At 32.6% G+C, this 27,937-nt stretch overlaps 1 protein-coding gene across 3 annotated transcripts; it reads right to left on the reverse strand.

The window, feature by feature from the left end:
- Nucleotides 1–73: 73 nt before the first annotated feature.
- Nucleotides 74–27,719, reverse strand: LOC107443542 (cytochrome P450 2J1). 3 transcript variants are annotated; one of them, XM_043050086.2, is made up of 8 exons: nt 27,402–27,719; nt 19,038–19,149; nt 14,187–14,540; nt 12,554–12,887; nt 8,638–8,837; nt 7,667–7,921; nt 4,530–4,703; nt 74–2,309 (listed from the first exon to the last, which is right to left on the reverse strand). In XM_043050086.2, exons 3-8 carry the CDS (start codon nt 14,521–14,523, stop codon nt 2,143–2,145), a joined length of 1,467 nt encoding a protein of 488 aa, XP_042906020.1. In that variant the 5' UTR covers nt 14,524–14,540; nt 19,038–19,149; nt 27,402–27,719; the 3' UTR covers nt 74–2,142. The 3 variants fall into 3 exon arrangements, with proteins under 3 accessions (XP_042906020.1, XP_071035154.1, XP_015912958.1); XM_071179053.1 differs by lacking the exon at nt 19,038–19,149 and adding an exon at nt 21,712–21,791 and having other exon boundaries at nt 27,402–27,539; XM_016057472.4 differs by lacking the exon at nt 19,038–19,149 and having other exon boundaries at nt 27,402–27,615.
- Between the last annotated feature and the right edge of the window lie 218 nt (nt 27,720–27,937).

The raw sequence follows: 27,937 nt of genomic DNA on the forward strand, positions 1-27,937 counted from the left end.
TAAATTGATACTTGCAATAAACAGACAAAGATGAATCAAAGAATGTATTATGCACACATTAACGAAAATACTATACACACAGAAAATCTATTTATTTACACAAATATTTTTCATTTACAGTCAAAAATTTAATTTATTCAATTAAAATGCATTAAAATGTTACCTACATAAAAAAATACAGGGTTATCTAATAAATATCCTACATAAATTTCCTACATCCTTTACTCATTCCCTCACGGAACTTGCAAATTTTTCTATGAATAGCAATATGTTTCTTGGATTTACACGCCACCTTACGAATTTCGCTGAGTTTGAATTTAGTTTGAATCGTAGGCAAACTTATGACAATTCACAGAAGGACATGAATCCATTCATGCAATTTTATTTCCGATTTATCTTTCATATGTTTTCTTTCCAATTTTAGCACCTAAACCTTACACTTAACTAGCGATTATAAAATAAAAATAGAAGATAAATTGGAATTGATGTTGCTGAACTAAAAAATATAAAGGATAGAAGGAACTGAAAATTAAGTATTCAGAATTAGAGGTAGAAAATGTTGAAAACAACACCCATAGCAAAAGAAGAAAAAAAAAGTTGAACAAAAATTTCAAGAAAGTCTCTAATGATACCGTGATTGAAGAAACGATTTTGAAGAGAGGAAAGAAAACGAACAGATGATGGATTTCGGGTGACAATTGGAAATTAATTGAAGCTGAAATTGAATAATGGTTTGATCAAGTTTAAGAAATACATCAGATGATTAAAACCATAAAACATTCCTACCACCACAGCTGAAATTTCGTAGATCGAAATCAAGAATGTCTTGAAAAGCTGGAATAGTTTGTGGTGGTCATCAAATCGTGGAGGTGATGCTAAAAGTGGATATTAATGAAACACGTAAAATAATGCAATCTCTATTTCATTTACTTTGGAAAACAGAAAAAGTACCAGACACGTGTAGAGAATCAATTATCGTTAAAAAGTCAGATCGTTTGTGATGATTTCAGAGGAATCAGCTTTATGTCGATTCCAGCCAAAATGTAAGAAACAATGTGTCATATAAACAACCTGAGTGCAGAACAAGCTGGTTCCAGAAGGGGTGCAGGAACAATTCAGTGAATATTTTCTTTAGAGAACATGAATATTGAACAAAGTCTAGAAGTTCACACATGAATTTTATTGATTTTAGATTCCATTAATAGAGAGATGTTGAATTTTAGAATAATATGAGATTTTCGAAATGTTCATAAATATCATTAAAGGATTCGAAGTGTTAAAGTAAATTGAGCCCTTTAGCATTGAGACAGGTGCTAAACAAGGTTATTATTCACAATAATAATTCATAATTATAATTCGATAATCGGAAATACAATCCAAGAAACGTAAGAGGAGTAAGATGGAACTTTACTACAAGACTTAGACTTCGCCGATGGTTTTATTTGTCAGCGATACAAAACAACTATTTTCGAAAAATATGCAGGATTGAAAATAAATAAACATGAAATCAAAATTATGAGAATAAAGGCGTGAAATTTAAATTGAAAGTGACGAAATGGAAGATATGGAAAAATTAATGGGTTGCTCGTAATAACCACTTTTCTAAGTAGATAATAATGCAAGAGATCCTTTGCTTTGCTACGCTATTTTTAATCTCTTAAAAGCTTTCATGGACATTTCATTTTGCTTTAGAATATAAAAAAATGTGATTGCGTGCAACAGAGCAATTTGTTTTTCTTTCATGGCAAAATCCAATTTTGTCATATAAAATGGAAAAATATTCAACTTGATGATTGACAGGTGATTTTTAATCACTGTCATTATGAACTATTTCTTATAAATTAGCTTAACTTTTTCTTTCTTTTAAGACATGCACTCTGAATATTACTGAAAACTTATATAGCTCAATCCTATTTTACTTAAAATTAAAAAAAAATTGATGTCGGATTTCTGGTTTGCGCTTGAGTTCATTTAACCTATTTTTTTTAGAAACAGTATGAGTTTAAAAAGAAAAGTACAAATCCGTACTGTTTACCAACTACTTGATAAATAGTAAAAAAAAGAAAATGAGCATCATTCCTTTTAAATCTTATAATCGTTCGCTTTATGTAATGTGCGTGTACAAAAAAGCAGTCCGCAGAGTTATTCTCTCGGTGTGGCTCGTATGTTCAGTTTCCCAGTCACAATAAACTCGTAACTCTCTGTTTTGGAGTCTTCCCCGAGACTGAGTCTGAATTTCTGAAGGATGGAAGTGAGGAATAGAAACGTTTGAGCCATCACAAAAGATTCACCCAGACACGTTCTTCTGCCTAAAAGATGGAATTTTTCTTTTCAAAAAATGTTACATCCAAATACATACGTTTGAGTGAAACTGTCACCGCGAATGACCAAAATCAAGAGTGTGTCGATGAATGTCACCGGTGAATGTCAACAATCACATTTGGTGAATGTCCGAAATATTTATTATATCCGATTGGATATTAATTTATTCGTTGATATTATTACATTTATTCGATATTTTAATATTTGCTGTTGAGGACAGATGAGGAGAAACATCAGTGCTCAGAGTACCAGTTAAATGCATACTGAGCAGCGGCATTTCACTTTAAAGAACATGGATGTAGGGCATAACCGGGCAAATGTACATCGGGTAGTAGCACTGACCCTTAAAAACATTGATGTGGGGCATACCGGACAGTGGAGATAGTTCTAGTAGAAATATAACTAGACATAGTATATATTTCAGACATTTACCAATGCGACTATGTGATTGTCAACATTCACCGGTGAAAGTCAACAAACACCTATTTCGGTCATTCAGAGTCACAGAACTATATGATATAAAAAAAGTACATTGTGTTACATCTTTTTCATAATGCTGGCCTCATTATGTGACGGAGAAAAAATCAAGGTTTTTTTTTGGAACATTATATTAGGATTCGTACAATCCTTAGAAAATTTAAAAATTTGTGGGTTTAAAAATTTATAGATTTGTCTTAGTGGAACGAATTTATTGAAATTCTTTCACTTCATAACGGTTGAAGTCTCAACAATATATCTTTATTTTGAAATCTTAAGCGTTGTGACGGATGCGAACTTATTAAAATACATTTTATTTTTTAAGATTTGCAACCACTTTTTTAAAGACCATGTAAACAAATACCATACAATTTTTAAAAAAGTCAAATGATGAACGGAAAAAAATTGCTCTAAAGTAATAAAGGCAAGTTTTATCATAAAAGCATGATAAGATTTAACATATTAATTTTCAAAATTACTTTGTTTACAGAAAGTTTTTGAAGTTTATTAATGTACGTCTCAGCAACGTATGGAAAAATTTTATAGCATTCTTACATTAAAAAATAACTAGCATCATTTCGGCAATATTTCCTCATAACAATATTTAACTAAAATTTGTAATCGAGTTCAAGATTTCTTTAATCAAAAAATTTCAAGTAAGGTTTGACTCCAATAATCTCAAAACAAAAACAACGAATCTGTCAATAATAGTGTGGTGTGATCATGGGATCACCACAATGTTTACTTTTCATACTGGGCTGTCTCCAACAGGAGCGCCCTCTTCATTGCCTTTGCAGGATCTCTAGGGCTCGACTCATAGCTCGTCTTTAGAGATTCTTGCAACCGCTAAGGAGGGGACGCTATCTTTTGGAGATAGACCAGTATTCCCCGTGGATTTTTGAGGAGTGTAGCTGCTTCATTTTTGAGCTGGTTTTTTTCTCCCCCTGTGTGCTCCACGCCGTTATAATTCATCTTAAGTTTATTCCTTTCTTAACTCCATAAATTTAACGTATAGCAAGTCATCTATTTCGAGAATTTTACTACTATCTAAAATATGATATTTAAGTAAATTTACATTTATACTCCCTGGAGCACACAGGGAGGACATAGTCCACGTGTTGAACTTGGTAATGCTTCATCTTGTATTCCATGAACTTCACTTAAAAATGTGACGATTAAATAAAAGTATCTATGATGTAGTTGATGTCTAGAAGTCTATTAGCTACGCCACCCTGAAATATCTCCCACTTCAAAGTAAGTTGATCTCTGTTAATGATCGATACCATGAGACGAGGAACCACCTGCTCTGGCGAGCAGCATCTACTCTCCAATATGCGCCAACAACACGAAAAGTAGTTTCACTCAATTTAGTGGATTCACCATTTGAAACAATATCGTATGATTCACCATTTAAATAATAGTGAATGATTAATGCATTGTTGTTGAAATGCATTTAAATCAGAAAGAGAGGAATCGATTATTATGAATTTACATAACAACTGCATTTGATGGAACTCATAGATAAATAAGCCCTGAATTTATCATCATAAAAATTTGAAGATTCGAAATTGTTAATTGGTTTCTTTTTCATAAATTGACTGAATTCCAAAAACGCTTGCATTAACCATGTATATAATTAGTGGAAGGTCCCTAAAGTAGATCCATCTTTGACATCTTTTCTGATTAAATCGCTACAAAGCAAACTACTGCACACAGATTAAACCACTCACCAACACCAAAAGTGACGGGAAGTGCGGGTCTCTTGCTCTTGTCTTCACACATGAATCGGTACGGATTGAACTTCTCGGGTTCTGGGTAGATCTCTGGATCATTATGGCAGGTCCACATGTTCATAAGAGTGTATGCACCTTTGGGAATCCTGTATCCCCTAATCACAGTCTCTCCTGAAAAATAAAATGTTGTTCACAATCAGAAAAAAATATCCTAAATCCGTCGAAAATAGTTGATCAGTATTATTTGATTCATCAAGTGATATCTTCAGTTACGGGATTTATTTTATTTTTATAACCGTCGTTGAACAGCCAACCCAAGTTTTGGGTTTACGACTACTAATGTTCAAATCCGTAGCCTTGTCATTTTGAATCCAAGCCAGAAGACAGGGAAACTCCTGGATCAAGTATTGGGAGAAATTTGCCTTCGTGTGAAGACTTTTTGATGAAACTAACCCGCATTTGCGCTACATGGAGAGGTGTTACATAAGATCACGAGAACCTCCCACGGTTAGCCTTGCGACAAGGGGATTCTAACCCATGATCCGTCTACCACTGAGGAAAGTCTACCTGAAAGTCCTTCTCGTTGATCGTCATGTAGAAGTATAGAGAGAGGAGTAGCAGCTCAGGCGCTGCCCACGTCTTCACACTGGGGTCAAAATAACGTGGTATTCCTGCCGAGGCTGTTAGATGATAGGGTCTTAAAACGGGGCTAGTTAATAGGTCATTGTATGGTGGTCAGGTGTGCTCAGACTCACTCATTAGAGGCTTTCTTTGCTCTTATTGTGGTTCCCGACCTTGCTGCATTCACGCGGCACTGCTTTGCGCTCCCGATTCGTTTTTTTTAAATATTTTTTTTATCGAACATCAAATTTAGTAGTTTGGAATAGGCTGAATTAAGTTAAACTTTACCCTGTTAGTAATATTATTACGTACAAGAGAATCGATTCCTTTATGACAATATTTTGATTAGTTTCGCGAAGAGATTATTTGATATCAGATAAAAATTAATCTTGCGTCTCTTTTTCCAACTCTACTAATTGAATTTGAAAAATGTAAAATAAATCAAAGTGATGTGATCATTATATTTTATTGATAGCAATAGTCGAATTGTTTTGAAAAGTGAAATTCTTAGTGTGAGTGTAAAATTGGGAGTTAGTCAAGAGTTTGTTGTACTTGTTCTCCAGAACCATACCTCAAGTGACTCGANAATAACTTGAATGTTCCGGAAACGCTAACATCTTTCTCGTGTAATAAAGGATACCAGAAGGTAAAAGCACGTGTTTTGGAGCACATGTGGTGGATTTTTGGCGTGAAAAAATGCGCGCCGCCTCCTATTGAGATGCCTCAGGTGACATAATATTTAGGGTCGAATCCCAGCGATGGCAGGTTGATACAAATTCAGTGATAGACGGATCATGGGTTAGAATCCCCTTGTCGTCAGACTAACCGTCAGAGGTTTTCGTTGTTTTCCTCTCTGTGTAGAGTTCGTTAGTTCCATGAAAAAGTCCTCCGCGAAGGCACATTTCCCCCAATACTTGATCCAAGAATTAATTCCCATGTCTTCTGGAATGGGCTCAAAATGACATGGCTACGGAGTTGAACATGGGTAGTCATAAACTCAAAATTGGGTCGGCTGTTCAACGACTGTTATAAAATAAAATAAAATAAAATGCTATAAAAAATTACATTTTGCACTAAACATAAATGGCGAATCAAATTTTTAATCAGTTTTTAAGACCTGATTTCCAACTTTTAATGAACAGGTCTACCGAAGTAACCTTTGAAGCATGTATATATATATATATATTGACCAACAAGATAGTAGCTCTCCAGTGGATTCCGGCCCACTGTGGAATCCAGGGAAACGAGGCGGCCAATCTCCTGGCAAAAAAGGGGGCCTCTGTCCTACAGAAATCTAATTCCAGACTCTCCTTCTATAATATCAAAAGTCTCATAAAGAACATCTTCAGGGCCACTTTTCACGAGGAACTAAAGAATCGTAATTCCAATAAACCATGACTCAAACAGATTCTCAATGTCCCTCAGTGGCCTAGGATGAAATCTGTCGCCATGCTTCGTCTGATAACTGGACACGATTGCCTGAAAAAACATCTAAGTCGCATCCACGTGGTTCATGATCCCTTCTATACATTGTTTGACCTCCACGAGGTAATGGACTTGTATTACCTGTCTAGGTGCCCTGCTGTCCCTCGGAAATCTATCTGAGAACGCTACTGAATTGCTCTCTATCAAGCAATCCTATCAAGCAATATTGGAGCAAACAAGTTCGCAAGCTAACGTTATGTTAAGCTTATGTTAGCTTAACGTTATGTTAAGCTAACATAAGCACATAACATAACTAATACAGTTATGTTATGTGCTTATGTTAGCTCTTTTTTCCAAAAATAAATGATAAGTCGGCCTGTCTAATTCAGGGGCTCGATCTTTAGTCAACGTGTTCAACGACAGCTCTGGAAAAAGGTGCAAAACCCCTATGTGAGGAACAGTTTTTCAAAAATGGAAAAAAAAGTTTGTGATCTAGTTTAATGATATTTAAAAAGTTACTCCAGCGCTGTATTATATGGGATGATAAAAACTTGCAAATGTTGGGAATTACTTACCGATTTAGATAATTTCAAACTAGGTGAAAAAATCTCGACAGGTGGTTAATTTAAAATAAAATTTAATTGCTTTATTTGTCCATTCTGAAACTCAGATAATTTTCTTTGCTCAAAAATGATACATAGAGTTTCATATTATAGGTTTTGCCTCAAATTTGAGGCACTAAAACTTTTGTTACTATTTTCTTCGTATAAATATTACTATAAAACACTGTTAAGGGGGTGTGAGAGCCCAATGTAGCAAAAGTTGTTGACCATTTCATTGCTATAACAACTTGCACCTGATTTGAAGGTTTTGGTCAAAGCTTCACTATATTATATCTAGTTTAATTCCTTTCTATGTCCAACTCGGTAACCTGGGAAAGCAGCAGTGACTCTTACCACATACTCTTTGCCAACATCACTCGAATTGGAGAACAATGTATGGAATTTCACAGAAATAAAATAATAACAATACCTTGAATAAAATTTTCTCGGTAAAATTGCCAACAACGTATATAAAGAGTCACTTACTGATGCATTGCTGACTGGGGAAAAGTACGAAGAATTTGGAAGTGCGCATGATTTCATAGATGTAGGCGTTCGTGAATGGAAGTTTGGTTTTGTCTTCCATGGTTGGGGATCTGTCACGTCCAACGACCTCCACAATCTCAGAGTAGATCTTGTCTTGGTACTCTTCTATCTGTGTCATGAACATACTAATAAATAACGATACACTGAGGACGCCATCCCCAAGGAACTGACCCAGAGATGCCACCAATGACTTGTCTGGAAAACAAATAGATAAGCATTCAATATTAGGATGATCATTCGGTACAACCAATTCAGTACACGAAATTCGGTACAACCAATAAACTGTATTTAATGATATATATCAAATTTTGAGTAATCTCATTCCGATAGTGTTGAGTATAGTGTAGAGCCCTAGATTACCTAGCTCAAGTAGTGCCCTTCTTTTTTCCCGCTTTCGATTTAGATTGTCAGCCATCAATTAGTTGCCATTTCGGTGTCTAGTTTGAACTGTGTGAAGTATCATTGCTCTTGATATTTTCATTTCATAAAGTGTTGTAACGTTTCTTTTAATATAAATATACCGGACAGTGGCACTTAACTAGACCTAATATATATTTTGGACATTTACCAAAGCGACTGTCTGATTGTCAACATTCACCGGTGGAAGTCAACAACCACCGATTTCGGCCATTCACACACACATACATATTGAAGGCTCAGTGCGCTGTCAGTCTGCAGGAATGGGTTTCAAATCTCAGTGACAGCTTACTCGGCGTCAGATGGATGTGTAATGAGCATGTCTAGGAAATAAAGATGGTATTGTACGCAGTGATGAGCATATTGTTACAAGAAAGCTCCTGGTCACGAAATTGTAGAACCTCTGTGAATCTCATGGTCCACAACTGCCTTTTGTAGGAATGTTATTTTTCACTTTTAGAGTACACGATTAGAAACGTAAATATTTTCATTACCGGTGAAGTATTTAGCTGTGTGATCTCCTCTGGCTGCCCTGTCACTTCTCTCTTTGAGGAAAGCATCGATGAAATTGTTTGGCTGTTGATTTTTATTGAATTTAACTTTGTGTTCTTCAACAATTTGATCCAATACTCTGAACATGATCTTTAAGTTCTTCATCGCTGACCAGTAACCGGGTTTAAAAGGCAGCATAAATCTAGAAAGGAAAACACATTCTCTATCATTTGGTGCAATCAGGGGTTCAAACTCATTAAATTTTTCCAACATAATTTCAAATTTCAAATGAACATAATTCCTTCATATAAAAAGAAACCTTAACTTAATAAATTTTAATATAAATGGTAAGTCAAAATGAATGTCATAAGTGCAGGAATGTATGCAGGGAGTGTCATACAGGAATGTATGCAGGGAGGACATGCTCTCCTTTTTGTATGCGGCATACATCAAGTCTGAAATGTAATTCTATCCAAACTTTGTGCAGCGGGAATAGCAGATATGATATGATCTTTCAAATCAGTCTTGGTCGTTGAACCTGCGGGCATTTTTTTACGAATCTCCACAGTAAATAATCGCATTGGGTGAGAACTAGAAATCGTGGTAATCACAGCAAGACAGCATTGTCAGCGTAGAAGTAACGTATTACAGAGATACCTATTGCAGTAACGTATTACAGAGATAACACCGCAATTCAGTTTCTTTGCAGAAACAATAGGATTTTCAGGGTCATCTATAAGTGACTGTTTAAAACTTGATGTCCAGTGCATGCATGTATTATTTTTTATGATGTATACTACGAAAATTCCTATTTTTTGTTGCATTCCGGATTTTTATTTACGTCTATTTATGTAACCGCTCAGTCTGCTACAACACAGCGGAATGATAGAAGTTATAACATCTTTCGTCATAAAACACAATTGGTATACAAATGATAAGAATAAACAATAATAATTTATTTTCACTATAAAAGTAAATTATCTAACCAGTGACTAACCAGTGATTAAAGTATTATAAACAATGTTTTCAACCAATAAAATTCAATGTTTGAGATTTTGAAACAACAATGCAACATAATAATTATGTTTCTTTTCTGTAAACAAACATNAAAAAGCTTCAAGAAATAAGAGGAAAAAGAGTAAACAAAAAGGTGATAAAATAATAATGATAATAAACAGCATCGGATGACACAATGATTTAGATTTGACTGTAAAATTATAAGAAAGAATGATTTTTTTTACTTATTTTTTATTCAACATCACTATAATTTCTAGTTCATGATTACAGAAAAAAGTTAGCATTTTACAAGTACTTGTATCTCATAATTTCACAAATAGTCTTGTTTTTAGTCGGACCTCTATTTAACAAAATCACTTAATACCAATAATAAGCTCGTTATATGGAAAATTCGTTAAATAGAAAATCACCTCTTAAAATACTTAAACAACACAAAACAGGTTTTAAATTCTTAAACACTAGACATAATTAAAATAGCAATTGATACACTTTTATCTTGTAAACTAGTATCTACTATTTATCATATAAATCTCAACCATAAAAGAAATCTGCATGGAAAGCAAGAATAGAGCAAAACATTATCCAGTGTTACACTATCATGCTATATACATTTTCAACTAAAAAAAGTCTAAATTTATGTATAAAAATATAGTTGCATTTATTATAAAAGTAATTTTAAACATACATTACCACTTGCGTTAAGTTAAATTGCTACGGATGAAATCCGTTAATTTGAAGTGAGTTTTTCGTTTGAAGTGCAAACAAAAAGGGAAAGGGAATTTACTGCTTTCTCTAAGATAATTTTTAGACAAAACAGTAATACATTTCATAAAGCAGTGGCTTCGAAAATTAATTTAATGTCATTTCCCCCATAAATTGCTTTAACAAGTTTAAAATGTTAAGAAATATTTTGGAAAATAGGGAAATTGGATCTCAATGAAAAGTTCGTTAAATAGAAAATTCACTTCGCTATATGGAAGTTATTTTACAAAAAAATTTCCAAAATGCTCTTGGTTCCTCGAAAAAATTCGTAAAATAGGGAAATTCGTAGAATGGAAGTTCGTTAAATAGATGTCCGACTGTATTTGTATGGCTAAAAAATTCATAAAGAGCATTAAAAAATAACCAAAATTAAGTGTTCCTTCACTGGGCAATTTTGTGTTCCTTCACTGGTAAGAGCTGTTCCTTCACTGGGTCTTCTTACTACTTGTTATTTGAACCTCCAAAACTTTAAAACAATATTATGTAAGTTCTCTACAATTGTTTTGCATAGTTTGCAATTAGTAACAAATATGTTGACACTGTCATTTAACTGAAATTACGAATTTTGAAATTAATATGATTTTTTAAAAGGCAAGCGAAGCTTAAGTGTTCCTTCACTGGTTAGTTTACCCTACAAATGATAAGAATAAACAATAATAATTTATTTTCACTATAAAAGTAAATTATCTAACCAGTGATTAAAGTATTATAAGCAATGTTTTCAACCAATGAAATTCAATGTTTGAGATTTTGAAACAACAATGCAACATAATAATTATGTTTCTTTTCTGTAAACAAACATGAAGTTTATTCCATAGAATATGAATTAAAATGGATTACATTTATTAATAAAGAAATTACACCAATTAGACTACTTTTAAATATATAATCGATCTTAAATTTTAAAAAAAGCAACTTGAAATTACTTTTTTTAAAATTTATGTTCATTTGAAATCGTTGTCCAACAAAATTGATTTTAATTCGGCTTAAAATAACTTGAATGTTCCGGAAACGCTAACATCTTTCTCGTGTAATAAAGGATACCAGAAGGTAAAAGCACGTGTTTTGGAGCACATGTGGTGGATTTTTGGCGTGAAAAAATGCGCGCCGCCTCCTATTGAGAGGCCTCAGGTGACATAATATTTAGGGTCGAATCCCAGCGATGGCAGGTTGATACAAATTCAGTGATAGACGGATCATGGGCTAGAATCTCTTTGTCGTCAGACTAACCGTGAGAGGTTTTCGTTGTTTTCTCCTCTGTGTAAAGCAAATGTACGTTAATTCCATGAAAAAGTCCTCCACGAAGGCACATTTCCCCCAATACTTGATCCAAGAATTAATTCCCATGTCTGCTGGAATGGGCTCAAAATGACATGGCTACGGAGTTGAACATGGGTAGTTATAAACTCAAAATTGGGTCGGCTGCTCAACGACGTAAAATAAAATGAAATGCTATAAGAAATTAAATTTTGCACTAAGCATAAATGGCGAATCGAATTTTTAATCAGTTTTCAAGACCTGATTTGAACTTTTAATGAACAGGTCTACCGAAGTAACCATCTAGTTTAATGATATTTAANACAGCATGTATATATATATATATATTTACCAACAAGATAGTAGCTCTCCAGTGGATTCCAGCCCACTGTGGAATCCAGGGAAACGAGGCGGCAGTCTCCTGACAAGAAAGAGAGCCTCTTTCCGTCCTACAGAGATCTAATTCCAGTCTCCCTTTCTATAATATCAAAAGTCTCTATATATCAAAAGAACATCTTCAGGACCTCTTTTCACGAGGAACTCAAAAATCGTAATTCCAATAAACCATGGCTTAAACAGATTCTCGATGTCCCTCAGTGGCCTAGAATGAAATCTGTCGCCATGTTTCGTCTGATAACTGGCCACGATTGCCTGAAAAAACATCCATGTCGCATCCACGTGGTTCATGATCCCTTCTATACATTGTTTGACCTCCACGAGGTAATGGACTTGTCTCACCTGTCTAGGTGCCCTGTTCTCCCTCGGAAATCTATCTGGGAACGCTACTGAATTGCTCTCGCATACTTATAGATTTAAATGTTATCTTTTTGATGTTCAATCGTCTTTTAATGTGCCATTTGGAAATTTAAAAAAAATATTGACCTGGCTAAGAATCCGGCGTAGAGGAGATTAGTGGAAGTTATGAAAGCTGTCACGTGATAGAATGAGTCGTTGATCTCCTTCACCTGCTTCTCCGAGATGCCATCATTGCCGAACATGGTTTGACGAATGATGACATTGCATTTGTCGGACAGGTGTTCCACGATTTCCACAGGTTCTCCCTCCTTCGCCTTCAGGTATCCGAGGGTATCCTGTATGGAGTCGTACAGGGGATCACTCATGTTCTCTTTCATGGCAGTCATCCCGTACTCCCTCAGCTGCTGCAGGATGAATTTTCTCAATACTTTCCAGGGTTCACCATTCACCAGAAATATACCTATATAGGAAAGAACACTTTTTTTTAACACGTTGACTGCCGCGTCACCCGCAATGGGGTGACGCTTATTTGACTACCTGCGAAGGATAATCACATGTATTTGAACACAGGAAGTAACAAAACTATTGAATTGTTATAAAAGTAATACAAAAGTGATTTATTAAGAAAATTAGTGTGAGTCTCGTAAAAGCTTTCTTGTTCACTGCTATTTGACTCAGTGAAAAATAAGTTTTCCATTCTTCTTTTCGAAATTTCAACGAATTAGGGAAAAGATTTTAAGTCCTCTTTGCTCGGCAAAGAGATTCAACCTGAACTCGTAAAGTGACAAGAGGAGAAACAGATGCGAAGCAACGAACAAAAATAAGCAGACATGATACGACCATGGATACCGTTATTAACATAAACTCACATTATTAAAATATCGGTGGGAGCACTTAGCTGAATACGTTTCGTACAGCGATACTCGTAACCTGAAGGAGATTTCACTGTAAATGCGAGCGGCACTCAACGTTTTAAGTGGGTTTTTTTTTTCTTTTTAAAGTTTATACTTTCGCAGTGCTTATTTAACTGATGAATAGGCTCATTTTGCTATTGTGCGTAGCGAATTTCTACGCATCGAAGAGTAATAGGTTCAGTTCATGTGTTTTTCCTATTTATTTTTTTAGTTTTGATAATCGTGGCAGCTACATCTGAATTGAGATGCCCTACACTATACACTGATTTTTTTTAGATGAAATGTTAAGATGTCGATGATCTAAAATCAATTTAACAGCCTTAAGTTTTTTTAGGACTGCAACATACCTTGAACTAAGAATAAAATTTAGCAACACAATCAAAGTAAAGAAACGAAAAAAAAATTTACATAAGGTAATAAATAGTTCTTCTGTCCATGTATTGTTTTTGTTCTTGTAATGAAGGCAATTTCGATTGAAATTTCGACCCTTTAAAATTTTATTGATTTCGACCATTTAATTGAAATTTTCCATTTTATAGCCAAAAGGAGTGAATCGACAGTCAAGTTTCCAAGCACTTTCAAATTAGCTTGATCATTACAATTTTATTAAAAGTTCTTTACTTGTTTGCATTACGTGTATCAATCCTTCCCTGATCCATGAAATTCTATTGTCCTACTATTGCAGAATTTAAACAACCGAAAACTTTTCAACTATCTGAATAGATCAAATTTCAAGCAAAATTCTATGCCTGATTACAGTGCATAGTTGAATATAGCTTAGAGAAGAATTTACAGTAATGCTCCAGTGATTATGTGTATGCCGAGAATTAAATAAACGTATTTACCTTCGGTGAAGAAAGCAGAGAGGAGTGTATAATCAGAAGATCTCTGAAAGTAGTCTGCGTTGGTCAAATGAAATTCTTTCATGGCCTTCATGCTTCCTATATTGATGAACAAATTACCGGCGAAAGTGAAACAGAAAACATCACCGTATTTCTTCTGCACTTTTTCCAACTCCTCGTGGCAGGTCTCATCTTTCAGAATCAGCTGGTAACCAAAAAACGGGAAGGACACGGGTCCCGGAGGCAAACCTCTATTCCTGATGTAATAATAAAGACAGAGGATGACCACAATGATGGCCACAACTGTTTCACAGCCAGTGATACTAATGAAGTCCAGCATGTTCGATCACTACACTCCTGAAATAAACCATACTATTTATTTTAAATATATTTTTTAACTATTAACACGCTTTTTTGTTCCTTAAATCTAACTATACATAAAAATCTAACGATAATATCGCAATTTTCAATTGTGGTCAATACATTTTTATTGGCCCGAAAATCACATGGTAGGATCCAGTTTTCCAACATTCATTTTCACATTGGTAGCATAAAATTAATAAAAGTCATAAAGATATTGTTTTTCTATAAATATATTTGCACCCCTAATTTAAAAGTGTTTTTTTTTTTAAGTAATACTTCTTATGCGACTTCCAACAAGGTTGCGTTAAACGTTTAACGCTACATTTTTATTGGCCGGGAAATCACGTGGTAGGATCCAGTTTTCCCTCATTCATTTCCATATTGTTTTGGTTCTCACTAGCATAAAAGTAATAAAAGTATTGTTTTTCTATAAATATTTTTTCAGTTTGTTTTGATACACATATAATTTAATAGGGTAGTATTTTTTATTTTCAAACTTAGTGGATAACAATTGTAAAAAATGAGTGAAAACAATCCCACGGACAATGCGACGGATTTCAGGTTATGTCAAGGTACGTCTCTTGTGAATATCAATTGATTGTTAGGTTTCCTCTTCTGAAATTACATTATGACGCATTCACATACATTATTAATACAAATACATTTTCCAGAGCGTTTCATAATATACAATTATGAATGACGGTCAAAGAGATTCGCTGAATGAACTTTCAACTTGATGCACGAAGGGCATTTAAAATGTACACTCGATCGTCGGGTAATATTGAATGACGGTTGTGAACTTATCGTTATAACAATGTACTTTTAATTTTAAATGTTATTTCAAAAAATTACAAAAATGATTTATGTTCACTTATAGATCGTATCATAAGGGAAATATTTGGAGTATAATATGAAGCGGAGGCACTCTTTTTTGTAATACATATATATTTTTAGTTGAATAATTTCAACTGTTTTATGCAAGGAAACAACAATTATTATGAAGCGATCATCGGGGTTGGTGAGGGAACAGAATAATATAAGACATGACAAATTTTCTTTCACTTACACATAAAATTGAAAATTTAAAGTTCAACAAAAAGTGAATGTTTGGTGAACCTAGAGCTACCGATGAAGTTTCAAACACTGAAAAAAAATAATAGTCAAATATTGCGTCATCCTAATTTTGCTTGCATTTTGATAGTTGTAAAACATTTTTGCTACATTTGAAACGTGGCAGTGGTTTGCCTGAATCAAGCTAATACTTTACAGAAATGTGAAGCAGAATTTGTCATGTGAAAGTTTCTCTCGCGATACATATTATAGAAATACGTTTACAATAGCTTTATTTTTTCTTGCTGCCAATTATCATATTTTGCACACAATATGGAGGTGGGAATTTCCTCTTTGACCGACAACTGCTTTAAAAACAGTCGTCTCATTTATAAGAGAGTTTATGAAATGGAGAAGAAACTAAATCACAAAAGGTAGCAGCTCCGTTGTATATCTATGAGAACATAATTAGTTTAGGTCTTGGGTTCGAATCCCGGACAAGTAGTGGTGTTCTTTCAATCTCTGTAATATCTGACCATTCTGCGAGAACAACGTTGGCCCACCTAATAGGGTACCCCTAGAAGAGTGGCCACCAAATCTGCCTTACTGATTCCTCAAGGACGAGTGTCAATCGGGTGGGCATTGGAAAAAAAAAACATAATTAGTTTTCGTTCGCACTGGAATATTTCGAAATAGTTTAAAATCTTTTAAATCAGCTTTGATATTTTTATAGAACATGCTATTTGCACCTCAGATCATATTATCAGACATCGTTCTATTTATTTCAATCAATTTACAAAATAAGTGGATTGACTGGTACCTTCTTAAATAACAGCAGTTATAAAAATGTTCTGAAAATAATGTAAAAACCACACGAAAAGACCCGGTGTTCCATAAAAAAAATGGACCATAAATTTGGTTCGATAATGAAGAACTTTTCTCGATATAGAAACACAAAATGAAGCAGAGAAACACATAAGTGCAGAAGAAAATTTCAAACAAGTTACACAGAAAAAATAAAGTTGATCATTAGGGAAGCGGGAACAGGAAAATGAAATAAAAGAAGAGATAAGAGGCAGGTGGGGTGGGGAAATTTATAAAAAAATAGACTTGAAAACATTAGGTTATAAATTACTAGAATTTCCTTCGAAACATGAAAAAATTTACAGAAATCTAGCTCAGTGGCTGAGGAATGACTTTTGAAGAAATAAACTCATACCTATGATTAAAGATCGTCTCTTGATTTTGAACGCATCTTTAGTGTTCTTTTTAGTGAAATTTTAGGGTATTATTTGTTAAAAGGACATAAAAACTACAAAATGGCGTAATTTCGTACTTTTTTAACGTAGTTTAACTTCAATAGTACATAGCACGAAGCTAACCATTTCATTACTTGAATTTCGAACTAATGTTTTGCCTTTGTCCGAAATGAACTCTAATTTCACACCCAATGTATGATATGTTTTGTAAAAACTGACAAAAAGGCAGTTGAAACATTTTTGTTGACGAAAAAAGAATTAAGAATGTCTATCAGTCATTTCGCAGATAAAAAAAAACGAGCGAAGCTAATGCTCTTTTCGGGATTTGGCTACAGTGCGATAAACAAGTACTCGTCATAACTTTTCATTCAATGATCGGAATCGGGAACTCAATCTCAAAGGTTCGAGAGCTTAAGAAAATCGACGGAATAAGTAAAAAGTAAAATTTACGTGAATGGTACCGAATTTTTTACCTCTAATCCTGAATAAGCTATTAGGTTCGTATTTTCCAAGTTGCGGCTCCCTCCATATTTTGAATGTCAAGAATCCGTCAAAATAATAGAATGTTTGCACAGAAAACACGTTTTTGTGTCTGATTTCCTTACTTAAAATATCGTCTGCACTAATTAGTTAGCATATCTAAGGCTATGCCTCAAGCACCATTAAGATTGACCCTTAGCATGTAAAAATCCGATCATCAGATCAAAAGACTGCAACTCTTTCTTTTGGCACTGTACATGAGTTAGCTGCTATTTTCAAATAAGCAAAAAGAAAACAATTTAAAAAATTTCAGTACTTCAAATTCTCAGAAATTATTATTCCTTCTGCATAGAATACGATGTGTGCTCATTTTATTACCTCTGTTATTAAATTTCGTTATGGATGGACAAAGTTCGTTACCTATTTATTACGAATTTTTCTAGTTGAAATTCAATGCTAGTGACATCTTTCAATTGTTTAAATTATTTTCAAATTTTAAATCGTCACAACAGTTTTTAACTCCATACCAGCTTCTCCATTTTAAACTGATATCCGATTCGAAATATAAAAATAACCTGACTTCATAGAACACATATCAGGCAAGTGCTAAATATACATTTTTAATGCCTTTTACTTAACAATATTTGCGAAATGTTTTCTGGAAAAAGCATTTAGAAACCAATTCAGTATGACCGCTATTTGTAACATAATTGTTTTCAATTCAACCGGTAAATATGCCTGCATTCTTCCTATAAGTAATAAATTTAATTCTTATTTAAACCATAATAATCAACTTCTTTGAGAAGGAACAGAAAACCGTAATTTTTCTTATCATAAACAAAACTATCACTCCTACAGTCGGACCTCGCTATAGTGGAACCGACAATAATCGTTTACTATATTCGAAATCTTTAAGAGAAATATCTTCAGCATAGTGTCGTAACATTGTCGGAAGAAGAGATCGCAATAAAGCAGTGTTTCCCGACGTGGAGCCTACGGCCCACCGGGGGCAATTTGATTGTTAAGGGGGACAATTCGGAAATGGACTCTACAGGAGTTTAACCCTTTTGCTTCGGGCGATTTAAATGTAATGCGAGAGAATTTAATAAAACCGTCAATATCAGCATTTCTTAAAATGGTTCTCGAGAAAGATGTAAAAGCTATGCCACTCAGTAACAATACTGTTAGCAGAAGAACCGACGAAATGAGTGAAGATATAGAAAAACAACTTGTTGAAAAGCTGAAAACTAGAAAATTCTCAGTGCATATGTATGAATCAACTTTGATAGACAGTGCAGCAGTATTGATAACTTACGTAAGATATACTGGTAAAGGGCATTTTTCTGAAGAAATGTTGTTCTGTTAAAGATTAGATATAATAAGCTAAAAAACTTAGATGTCAATAATATACCAATGAAAAATATAACATCTTATGTGCAGATGGTGATCCTAATATAATTGACAAGAAAAATGGCTGCTAAAAATTGATGAAAGATGAGAATCCAGTAATGATTTTTTTGCATTGTGTTATTCATAGGGAAAACTTGGTAGCTAAAAACATCTCGCCTGTTCTAAATGAAGTACTACATTCAGTAATTTAAGTATTACATTCAGTGTATCAATGCTATTAAAACTAATGCCAAATGTGACCGTCTCTTCAAGCTATTTTGTGAAGAAAAAATGCAAACCATATGAGACTTACCTCACACTGAAGTAAGATGGCTCTCAAAAGGGAACTGCTTGAAAAGATTTATGGATTGAAGATTGAAAAGATTAACTGTTTGATACTCTTGGTGATTTTTTAAGCGACAAACCTGAAATGAAGTATCTGTTAACAGTCGATGATAAAGCATTTGTGAGTTATTTAGCCGATATCTTTGAAAAACTAAATATATTAAATAAGCAACTTCAAGGAACAAATAAAACTCTTGTTGATGCAAAAGCGAAGATATTGGGTTTCATTACCTTTATTGAGTTATGTCAGAAATATATTAACAACAAAAACTTTGAACAGTTTCATTGGCTTCCAAAAGAGTGAAGTAAATGGCACCGCTTTATTTGTTATTGTCGATAATCTGAAAATTCTATCATCTGATTTAAAAGAAAGATTTTCTAGTTTAAAACAAATTGATTTTCCAATATGGATGATGTGGCTAATGTTAGTGGATTTGTCTGATATATCAAATATGCAGGATCAAGAAGAACTCGCAGAAATGCAAAATGATGAGTCAGTTAAAATTTTATTGAATATAAAAGGAGTAATGGCATGTCTTTGTGATGAAACAGAAATCAAATACCCAAATTCAACCAAATGTGCAAAAAAACTATTGTTAACGTTTCCATCTTCATATTTAGCTGAATGTGGATTTAGTGCTGTAAATGATTTACTGGTAAAAATAAACAAATCGGCTGGATATAACACAGCTGGGAGACTTGAGGCAAAAGCTAACCAAATTGGAACCTAACATGAAATCTCTGGGCAGCAAGCATCAAGCGCAAGGATCTAACTAAATTTAAATATTAAATTATTATAGAAAAATCTTTATTAAAATTATTTTGAATTTTAGTTTTTCATTATATGGTTTGAAAATTTACAGTGTTTCCTTAACAATTTCCTAGTGATTTCTTCCTAAAACCTATCATTTAAGTTTCCTAAGCGCACAATTCAATTTTTTTACTATTTAAAATTATGTATATGTTACATAGGGGACATTAGAATTTTAGAAAGGCTTAGGTGGGGCATGGCACAAAAGAGGTTGGGAAACACTGCAATAAAGCATAATTTGTTTACTATATTAAATAACTATTCGCTCTATAAGAGAGTTTCTCTACAGAAAATTCTCTATAACGAAATTCGGATTATTAAATTCAGTTTCAAATATTATCCTGTAACAAAGTGGTTGTCTCCCCTACTTTCACTTCTTTTTCTTTTCGAGTTTTTTTTCTAATTTTTAGAACTTTTTAGATGTCTATCTTTTTTATTTCCGTCACTTTCGAAGAAAGCTGCAATTAAAAGTTGGAATTTCTGTGTCCAATGAAATAACTCATATTTTAACCACTCCTTAATAATGTGTGTTACTTTATTTTTAATAGGACGTCATAATTATTTACTTTTGTTCCCATTATATTGACTAAACATTTTGCCATATTTATTTAATTACCCGAAAAAAAAGGAAATCTTTGTCCACTATAAAAGATTTATCAATTTCTTAGCTGCTAAAAATAAGCCGTTCAAATAACATTAGTTAAATAAGTAATTCCTTCATCAAAAATTGTTTTAATGTTGCTTTAAAGTTAAACACCAGTAAGCTTCGCCTAGGTAAAATCTAAAATATAACAAAATAGTTGTGAAGAGGGGCACACACACATGATTATTGCACAGGCAATTATTAATGTCTTCATAGGGCTATATTTTACTGCAAACAAAAATTGATTAAGAAAATACTATGCCATGATAAGCATCTTTGTAAACAATATGAGGTTGAAAATATGGCACCTACCTTTTCAATAATGAATACCGCTTTAATAATTCGTGACAGTGTTAACAGTATAGAACAAAAAGGCCGGCATAGACTCTCACTTAAAACACAACAAAGTAGACATTAGAAGAAAAAAAAACTCTGTCGTCATCTCTTAATGTAGTCTCACTGAGAGACAGGCTGAGTAATGTTTCATCTCATGTTTTTTTTTTCCCCTTTTCTTTTTGTCATATCCTTCGCTACTTTCGAGTAATTTCATGAGACTGAATCTTTGTTCCGTTTTTGTGGTAGTAAAATGTGGTAATAAAAAATGTAAAACTTGTCCTTTGGCTGATAGTTCTCAGATTAACAGTCATTCTAATGTATTTTTTTGTAAAAGTATTAATATTATTTATTTAATNATGGAATTGCCCTACTTTATTTTTAATAGGACGTCATAATTATTTACTTTTGTTCCCATTATATTAACTAAACATTTTGCCATATTTATTTAAATACCCGAAAAAAAAAGGAAATCTTTGTCCACTATAAAAGATTTATCAATTTCTTAGCTGTTAAATATAAGCCGTTCAAATAACATTAGTTAAATAAGTAATTCCTTCATCAAAAATTGTTTTAATGTTGCTTTAAAGTTAAACACCAGTAAGCTTCGCCTAGGTAAAATCTAAAATATAACAAAATAGTTGTGAAGGGGGGCACATACACATAATTATTGCACAGGCAATTATTAATGTCTTCATAGGGTCAATATTAATGTCTTCATAGGGCAATTATTAATGTCTTCATAACGTCATACATTACTGCTATATTTTACTGCAAACAAAAATTGATTAAGAAAATACTATGCCACGATACGCATCTTTGTAAACAATATGAGGTTGAAAATATGGCACCTACCTTATCAATAATGGATACCGCGTTAATAATTCGTGACAGTGTTAACAGTATGGAACAAAAAGGCCGGCATAGACTCTCACCTAAAACACAACAAAGTTGACATTAAAAGAAAAAATATCTCTGCCGTCATCTCTTAATGTAGTCTCTCTGAGAAACAGGCTGAGTAATGTTTCATCTCGTGTTTTTTTTTTCTTTTTTCTTTTTGTTATATCCTTCGCTACTTTCGAGTAATTTCAAGAGACTGAATCTTTGCTCCTTTTTTTAAACATCTTTTTGTTGTTGTGAAACAGGCATTCAATAAAGAAACCGAGACATATAATTAGAATGTCGATTCATTATAATTCCAAGATACTTCTTTCACGAATTTATTTTTTTCCCTACAAAACTGAAAATTTACTTCAGAATGTATTGCTGTGAAACCTATGTAACACCCTAAGCGGAACACCCTGAATAACTTTTCATCTTGTGATCGGATTTTTGCATACTTTATCTCTATCTTAATTTTCGGAGAGCCTTACCATACATACGCTAATTAGTTAGAGCAGCCGAGTTACGAAATCAGATATGTACTTTCTCTGAATAAATATCTCCATCTGATTCGAATCCTCAAAATATGAGGGGAGGGTCTCAACAGTTTAGTCAACAGATTTGGATTCCTTCATGTCGACTTTTTACTTATTGCGTATTTCGCCATATCTCGAGACACTTTTAAGCGAACTGAAAAGACTCTGCAAAATTCGTTTATCCAGAGATATTTCCATGCAAAAAATAAATTTTAAGTATAATTTATTATTTTTTATGGTTTAATTTTATAATAGTAAAAGGTAAACAAAGTTTTGTGTGGAGGAATGCAATTTTATAATACAAAATATAACGTTGGAACGAAATCGATCGATTCGACCCTGAGAAGTAGAATTTTAAATATCTAACTTTTTTAAAAATTCGATCTAACGGCAACTATTCGACCGATTTCGTTCAAATTTTGCATTTTGCCATATAAAATTCCATTTTAAATGAATAGATTAAATTGAATTGAATTGATGAAGATTTAAATTGAATTTATCATTGCAATTTAAATGGAGGTCATAATTTGTATACATTAAAATTTAAAATGCTTTCGATTATTATTAAATAAATCGATACAAAAAAATTATTATTAGAAATTATTTTTTGTATGAAATTATGTCTGTGTCAACGAATTTTGCATAAGTTATTTCAGTTCGCTTAAAAAACTCTCGAGACAGGGTGAAAATACGCAATTAGTATAAAATTAACACTTAGGGGTCCAAGCTCTCTCAACGTGTAACTATTGGGACACCTATCCTCTATATTTTGGGGGTCGAAAACCATAATATGTTCACACAAAAAGGTCCCTTTATTCAGAGAAAGAGTTTTTATTCGTAACTTAGAATATCGTCTGCAGTAATTAATTAACATATTTGAGGTGTTCACCTTTCAGAAAGATTGCGTATGAGAAAATCGGTTCTAAAGTTAGATATGATATTTCGTTTATTTATTTTAGCGTAGTTTTCTTTAATGTTCAAGTCTACTTATGGAAGTCATTTCTTAGAACATGTTATCCATAAGTGCTCATGTTATTCATGTATTTCTTATATAAAATTAAGATAAGAATGAATTGGATGGTTTTTTCTAACACGACTTGAAGAATTTATTTCATTAAAATATCCCATATCTATATACATATATATTAAGGAGTAAGATGCAATTAAATTTTCTTTCCATAAATTTTGCATTAAATAGAATAATGTGAATAATTTAATTGGTTTAGTTTGTTAGGTATGTATGCCAGTTATTTATTACAAATATTTTTTTTCCAAATGCCAATATTTTAGAACAAGTATGCAAGTAGTATGCAATAGTATATTCATTTCAACATTTTAAATTTTATTTTGTTATTCTTACAACATTATTTGATACAAAAGCCCTCCTAAGTTGATCTTATAGTCAATTCGCAAATGGCTTAGCTTTTAAATTAAATAAGTGACATTTTAAAAAGTAACATAATAGTTACAGAAAATTTTCTAATTAATTTTTTTTTGTCGGATCCATTTGAAACTTAATTTTGTTTTGTCGGTTTAAAAGTATTGAATAATACCCTTGACAAATTTGATTTGTTTCAGTTGGTTGACTCCCCTTTATACTTTTCCTACCATATGAAAAAATATTATACAATTTATAATATATGTATTACAACAAGAAAAATGAGTCACAAAAGATCAGAATAGAAACGTTTAATGTTTCGACAATAATTTTTTTTTTCGTTCATTAGCATCTTAATGCTCGCTTCAATTTCTAAAATGACTTTTTCAGTTAAATGTTTTCAAAACTTAATATTTACTAATTTTTCTCTGACTTCTTAAGTTTCGACTTTTTCAGATCTTAAAGCTGCGAAAAGTATTCGCAAAAATGCTTTGCGTTTCATGCAATGTTATACTTTTATTTTTTTTTAAATATATACATTTAGCATTTTTACAGTGTTTAACACTTAAAAATTATATGTTTTTAATAATTATAAGTGATTATTGTAAAAANAAACACAGAATTGAATAGAACAATAGATAATAGTACAAGTGTACACCACATGTCGAGACTTGCAAAGTGCCGCCCGTGCTCCCGCTTGCATTTGAATACCCTGCGTGATGACTTCAGAAATAGATTTGAAGATATTCTGATGATGGAAATACCACCATGGATCATAACCCCATTTGATGAAACAGAAGATGCGAATGTACTATTACAAAAGGAGCTACTTGAGCTCAGCATCAACTGAAGGTGAAATTTAAAAAAGGCTTTCAAACATTTTGGCTGCAGGCAGAAATCCCTGAAAAATAACCTGGGCTGTGGGAAATTGCGAGAAAATTTTTGATAGCGTTTCCCTCGTCATATCTTGTTGAAAGAAGTTTTAGTGCCGTTACCAACCTGTTAACAAAAAAAAAAAGGAGCAGATTGAACATCACAGAACGGGGAGATTTGAGATTACTTCTTACAAAACTGAAGCCAAATATTGATAATTTGCTGTCAATTCATCAAGTACATACGTCTCAATAAAAGTATGACTATTTTGTATTGTTGATTTTTTGTCAATTGTTGATTTTTTGTAATAATTAATGTTTATAATTTTGTATAACCACAAGTATTACTTTAATAATTGGGACACAAGAAAATGTGCTGCTTTTTTTTTCTTCGTAACTCCCCCAATTTAGGGTGATATTTTTTAGGAGTTATGGGAATACAGTAGAAATGTAGCAGCAGGGGGGTCTACCGAAAATAGTAAAACTTTGAAAGTGGTTCACGAGAAAAAAAAGTTTGGGAACCTCTGTCGTAGATTCTCTCCTCTCTTCTATAGAGTCATGAATGAAAATTTTTGTGTTTTTTTTTATTTTTGTTATGTTTTAATAAATCGTTTTTGTTTATTACCACATTTGTCTGTATTGTTGTTGAGAAATACGTTACAGCACTCTTAAAAAAAGTTTTTCTGTAATGAGATTTTTTAGTAATAGTGAAAAATAATGTATTTATATAATAATGTTTTACAACTTTGAATTCATTATTTAATTTGCATGTGTTGACAGCACAGTTTCAAAAAAAAAAAAAAAAGGAACAAAGAATTATTTATATTTTAATAATAATAAAGCATTTTACGAGATACATTTAAATTATAAATAAAAAATATTTTGCTGTTAAGTCTTTATAACTTCAATTCATTTTAAATTTTGACAACTAAAGAAATATGTATCTTAAGTCGAATCATACCATGTCATTTAATTTGTTTGCCCCATGACAATGCATCACTTTTGTTAGATTTTTATGTTAATAGTTTCGTATTTTATACTATATTACCTTTAAGATTATTCTTCATTACAAAAAAAAAAAAAAAAAAAAAAAAAAAAAAAAAAAAAAANATTAAAACAGATTTTTTTTCAAAATAAATGAATTAAAGTAATGTTAAAATAATAATAAGAATAATTTTTTTTAAAGAAAAATATCACTGAATCAAAAAATGTCTTAAACGGGATTAAAAGTAAATGTTTAATAGTCACAGGCAAAATAATGGTATTATAAATTAATTCATGTTATTTGAAGCGAAAAATATAGATAAAGTAAATAATATTAAGTACAACTCATTAGTAATATTAAAATATTGTAAAATAATATAAACTATTTCGGAAGACGCTTCTCTCTCTCTCTCTTTTGGGGGAGGGGTGGGGGGGTAAGGGATGAGTGTTTGCTTGACGTGGTCTTTCGGCCTAACCCAAGGGGTTTAGAAGCAACAATATATAAATTGTTTTTGTATTTTTTAGTTGTTTATATGTTATCGTGAATCAAGAGAATGTCGATTTTCACCAGTGAATGTCAACCATCACAGAGTCGCTCTGTTGAACGTTCGAAATACTTGTTATATCCGATTATATATTAATTTATTCGTTGATGTTATTACATTTGTTCGATATTTTGATATACATATAGGATAGATTAGGAGAAAGATCAGTGTTCGGAGTACCGGTTAAATACATGCTGGGCAGTGGCACTTGACCTTAAAAAAAAATTGATGAATTGCATACCGTGTAAATGAATACCGGGCAATGGCACTTAACTGGACCTAGCGTACGAGGGCTGTTTTTTAATGAAGGTCCGTTTTGTTGCGTACACTAATAGATGACACTTGTCAGTTACAGCTGTGTGTGTGTATCCTGTTCTGTCAGTTCTGTGTCTTTAAAATGTTCAAATTTAAAAATTCACCTCCCGCGTATGAGGTACGGTCAGTGATGCGTTTTCAGTCTGCTGCATACATTCACCCACAAATTTCAGAAGCTTCCTACTGACAGACGCTAGTCCATGACAATGACTCTTTCCACAGCTCAATCCCGACCTTTATTGACTCTTTCGTTTGAGAATTTTTGAACCAATCCTCATCAGCCCAGATTTGGTGCTAAGTGATTTTCATATTTTCCGATGTTCTAAGCATCGTTTTACTGCCAACCAGCACAACGATTACGAAGACGTGAAAACGGTCGCAACCGCTTGGATATCGGATCAGGAGGCAAGTTACTATATGAAGAAGGTATTCTAAATCCAGTTGTGAGGTTTGATAAGTATTTAAGTAAAATTGGCAACTATTTTGAAAAAAAAAGAAGAAAAACACACGTAGAATTAAAAAATAAATTTGCTTCATGAAAATTTAAAATTTTCTTTCATTTGGTTTCTATTTTCAAACGGCCTTCACTTTAAAAAAGAAAAAAACGGCCATCGTATATTTCGGACATTTACCAAAGCGACTATGTGATTGGTCAACATTCAACAGTGGAAGTCAACAACCACCAATTTCTGTCATTCAGTCATTCACAGATATATATATATATATATCTCGCTCACCCTTTTAGCATTTTTTAAATTAAAATAAAATTTGATTCTTGGCATATTTTTATTTCGAGTATCGAATATTAAAAGAAATAAACGCTTTTATAATTGGAATTAACAAGAGACAAGAGGAAAATCTCCATAAAATATATCAAATACAGGCAGCTGGATTGTTAATTTGCTGCATTGAAAAAATACCATTGCTTAATATTTAAGTACTAAAATAGTCTTCATAAGTAAATTAAATTAGCGTAAAAATATTTTCAGTGCATACTGAATGTTTTACGATTAAAAAAAAACATCATCCTTACCTCATAAAGCACTTCTTGATCTTTCGGTGAATCAGATAAAGTGTATCTTTTTCAGGAAACTAGTTTCTTCTCTATTCTTGACACGAAGATAAACACAGAGTTAAAAAAAAAATTAAAGGACTTCCTCTAAAATGTTGAGTTCATATTGTTTTTAGAATGCCGTGCAGGGGAAACGCGTACAGATGGCGCCCCTGCAGTTGAAACAACAACAATCAATATTTCGAAACCTTGAAACTTCAGAGAACCTTGAAACGATGTATTATAATTATGAGAGAAATTATTCTTCATTATTCGGCATCTTTTATTGCATCCTTTATGGATGAAAAAAAGCGATAAAATGTTTGATATGTTTATAATAATCTATGAAACTTAAAATAGATATATCTAGTTTTTTTTTATTCAACAATAGCTAACCTAAGCGTACGTATAGTTTAGAGATACAAAAAGAACCCAATTCACTTCATTGATTTCTTAGTTATTTTCTTCTACTATCGGTTGCGACTTAGCTTTAAAATATTGTTGCTTCTTAAACGTCA

The sequence above is a fragment of the Parasteatoda tepidariorum genome, chromosome 3, assembly GCF_043381705.1.
Source record: "Parasteatoda tepidariorum isolate YZ-2023 chromosome 3, CAS_Ptep_4.0, whole genome shotgun sequence".
In the NCBI taxonomy this organism is placed as follows: Eukaryota; Metazoa; Arthropoda; class Arachnida; order Araneae; family Theridiidae; genus Parasteatoda; species Parasteatoda tepidariorum.

Coding starts and splice junctions, on each gene's coding strand:
- LOC107443542 (XM_043050086.2), bottom strand. CDS start 14,523: ATGCTGGACTTCATTAGTATCACTGGCTGTGAAACAGTTGTGGCCATC. Junction 8,838..12,553: donor TACGCCGGATTCTTAGCCAG/GTCAATATTTTT, acceptor TTTCCTTTCTAG/ATTTATGCTGCCTTTTAAAC. Junction 7,922..8,637: donor CACAGCTAAATACTTCACCG/GTAATGAAAATA, acceptor TTTGTTTTCCAG/ACAAGTCATTGGTGGCATCT.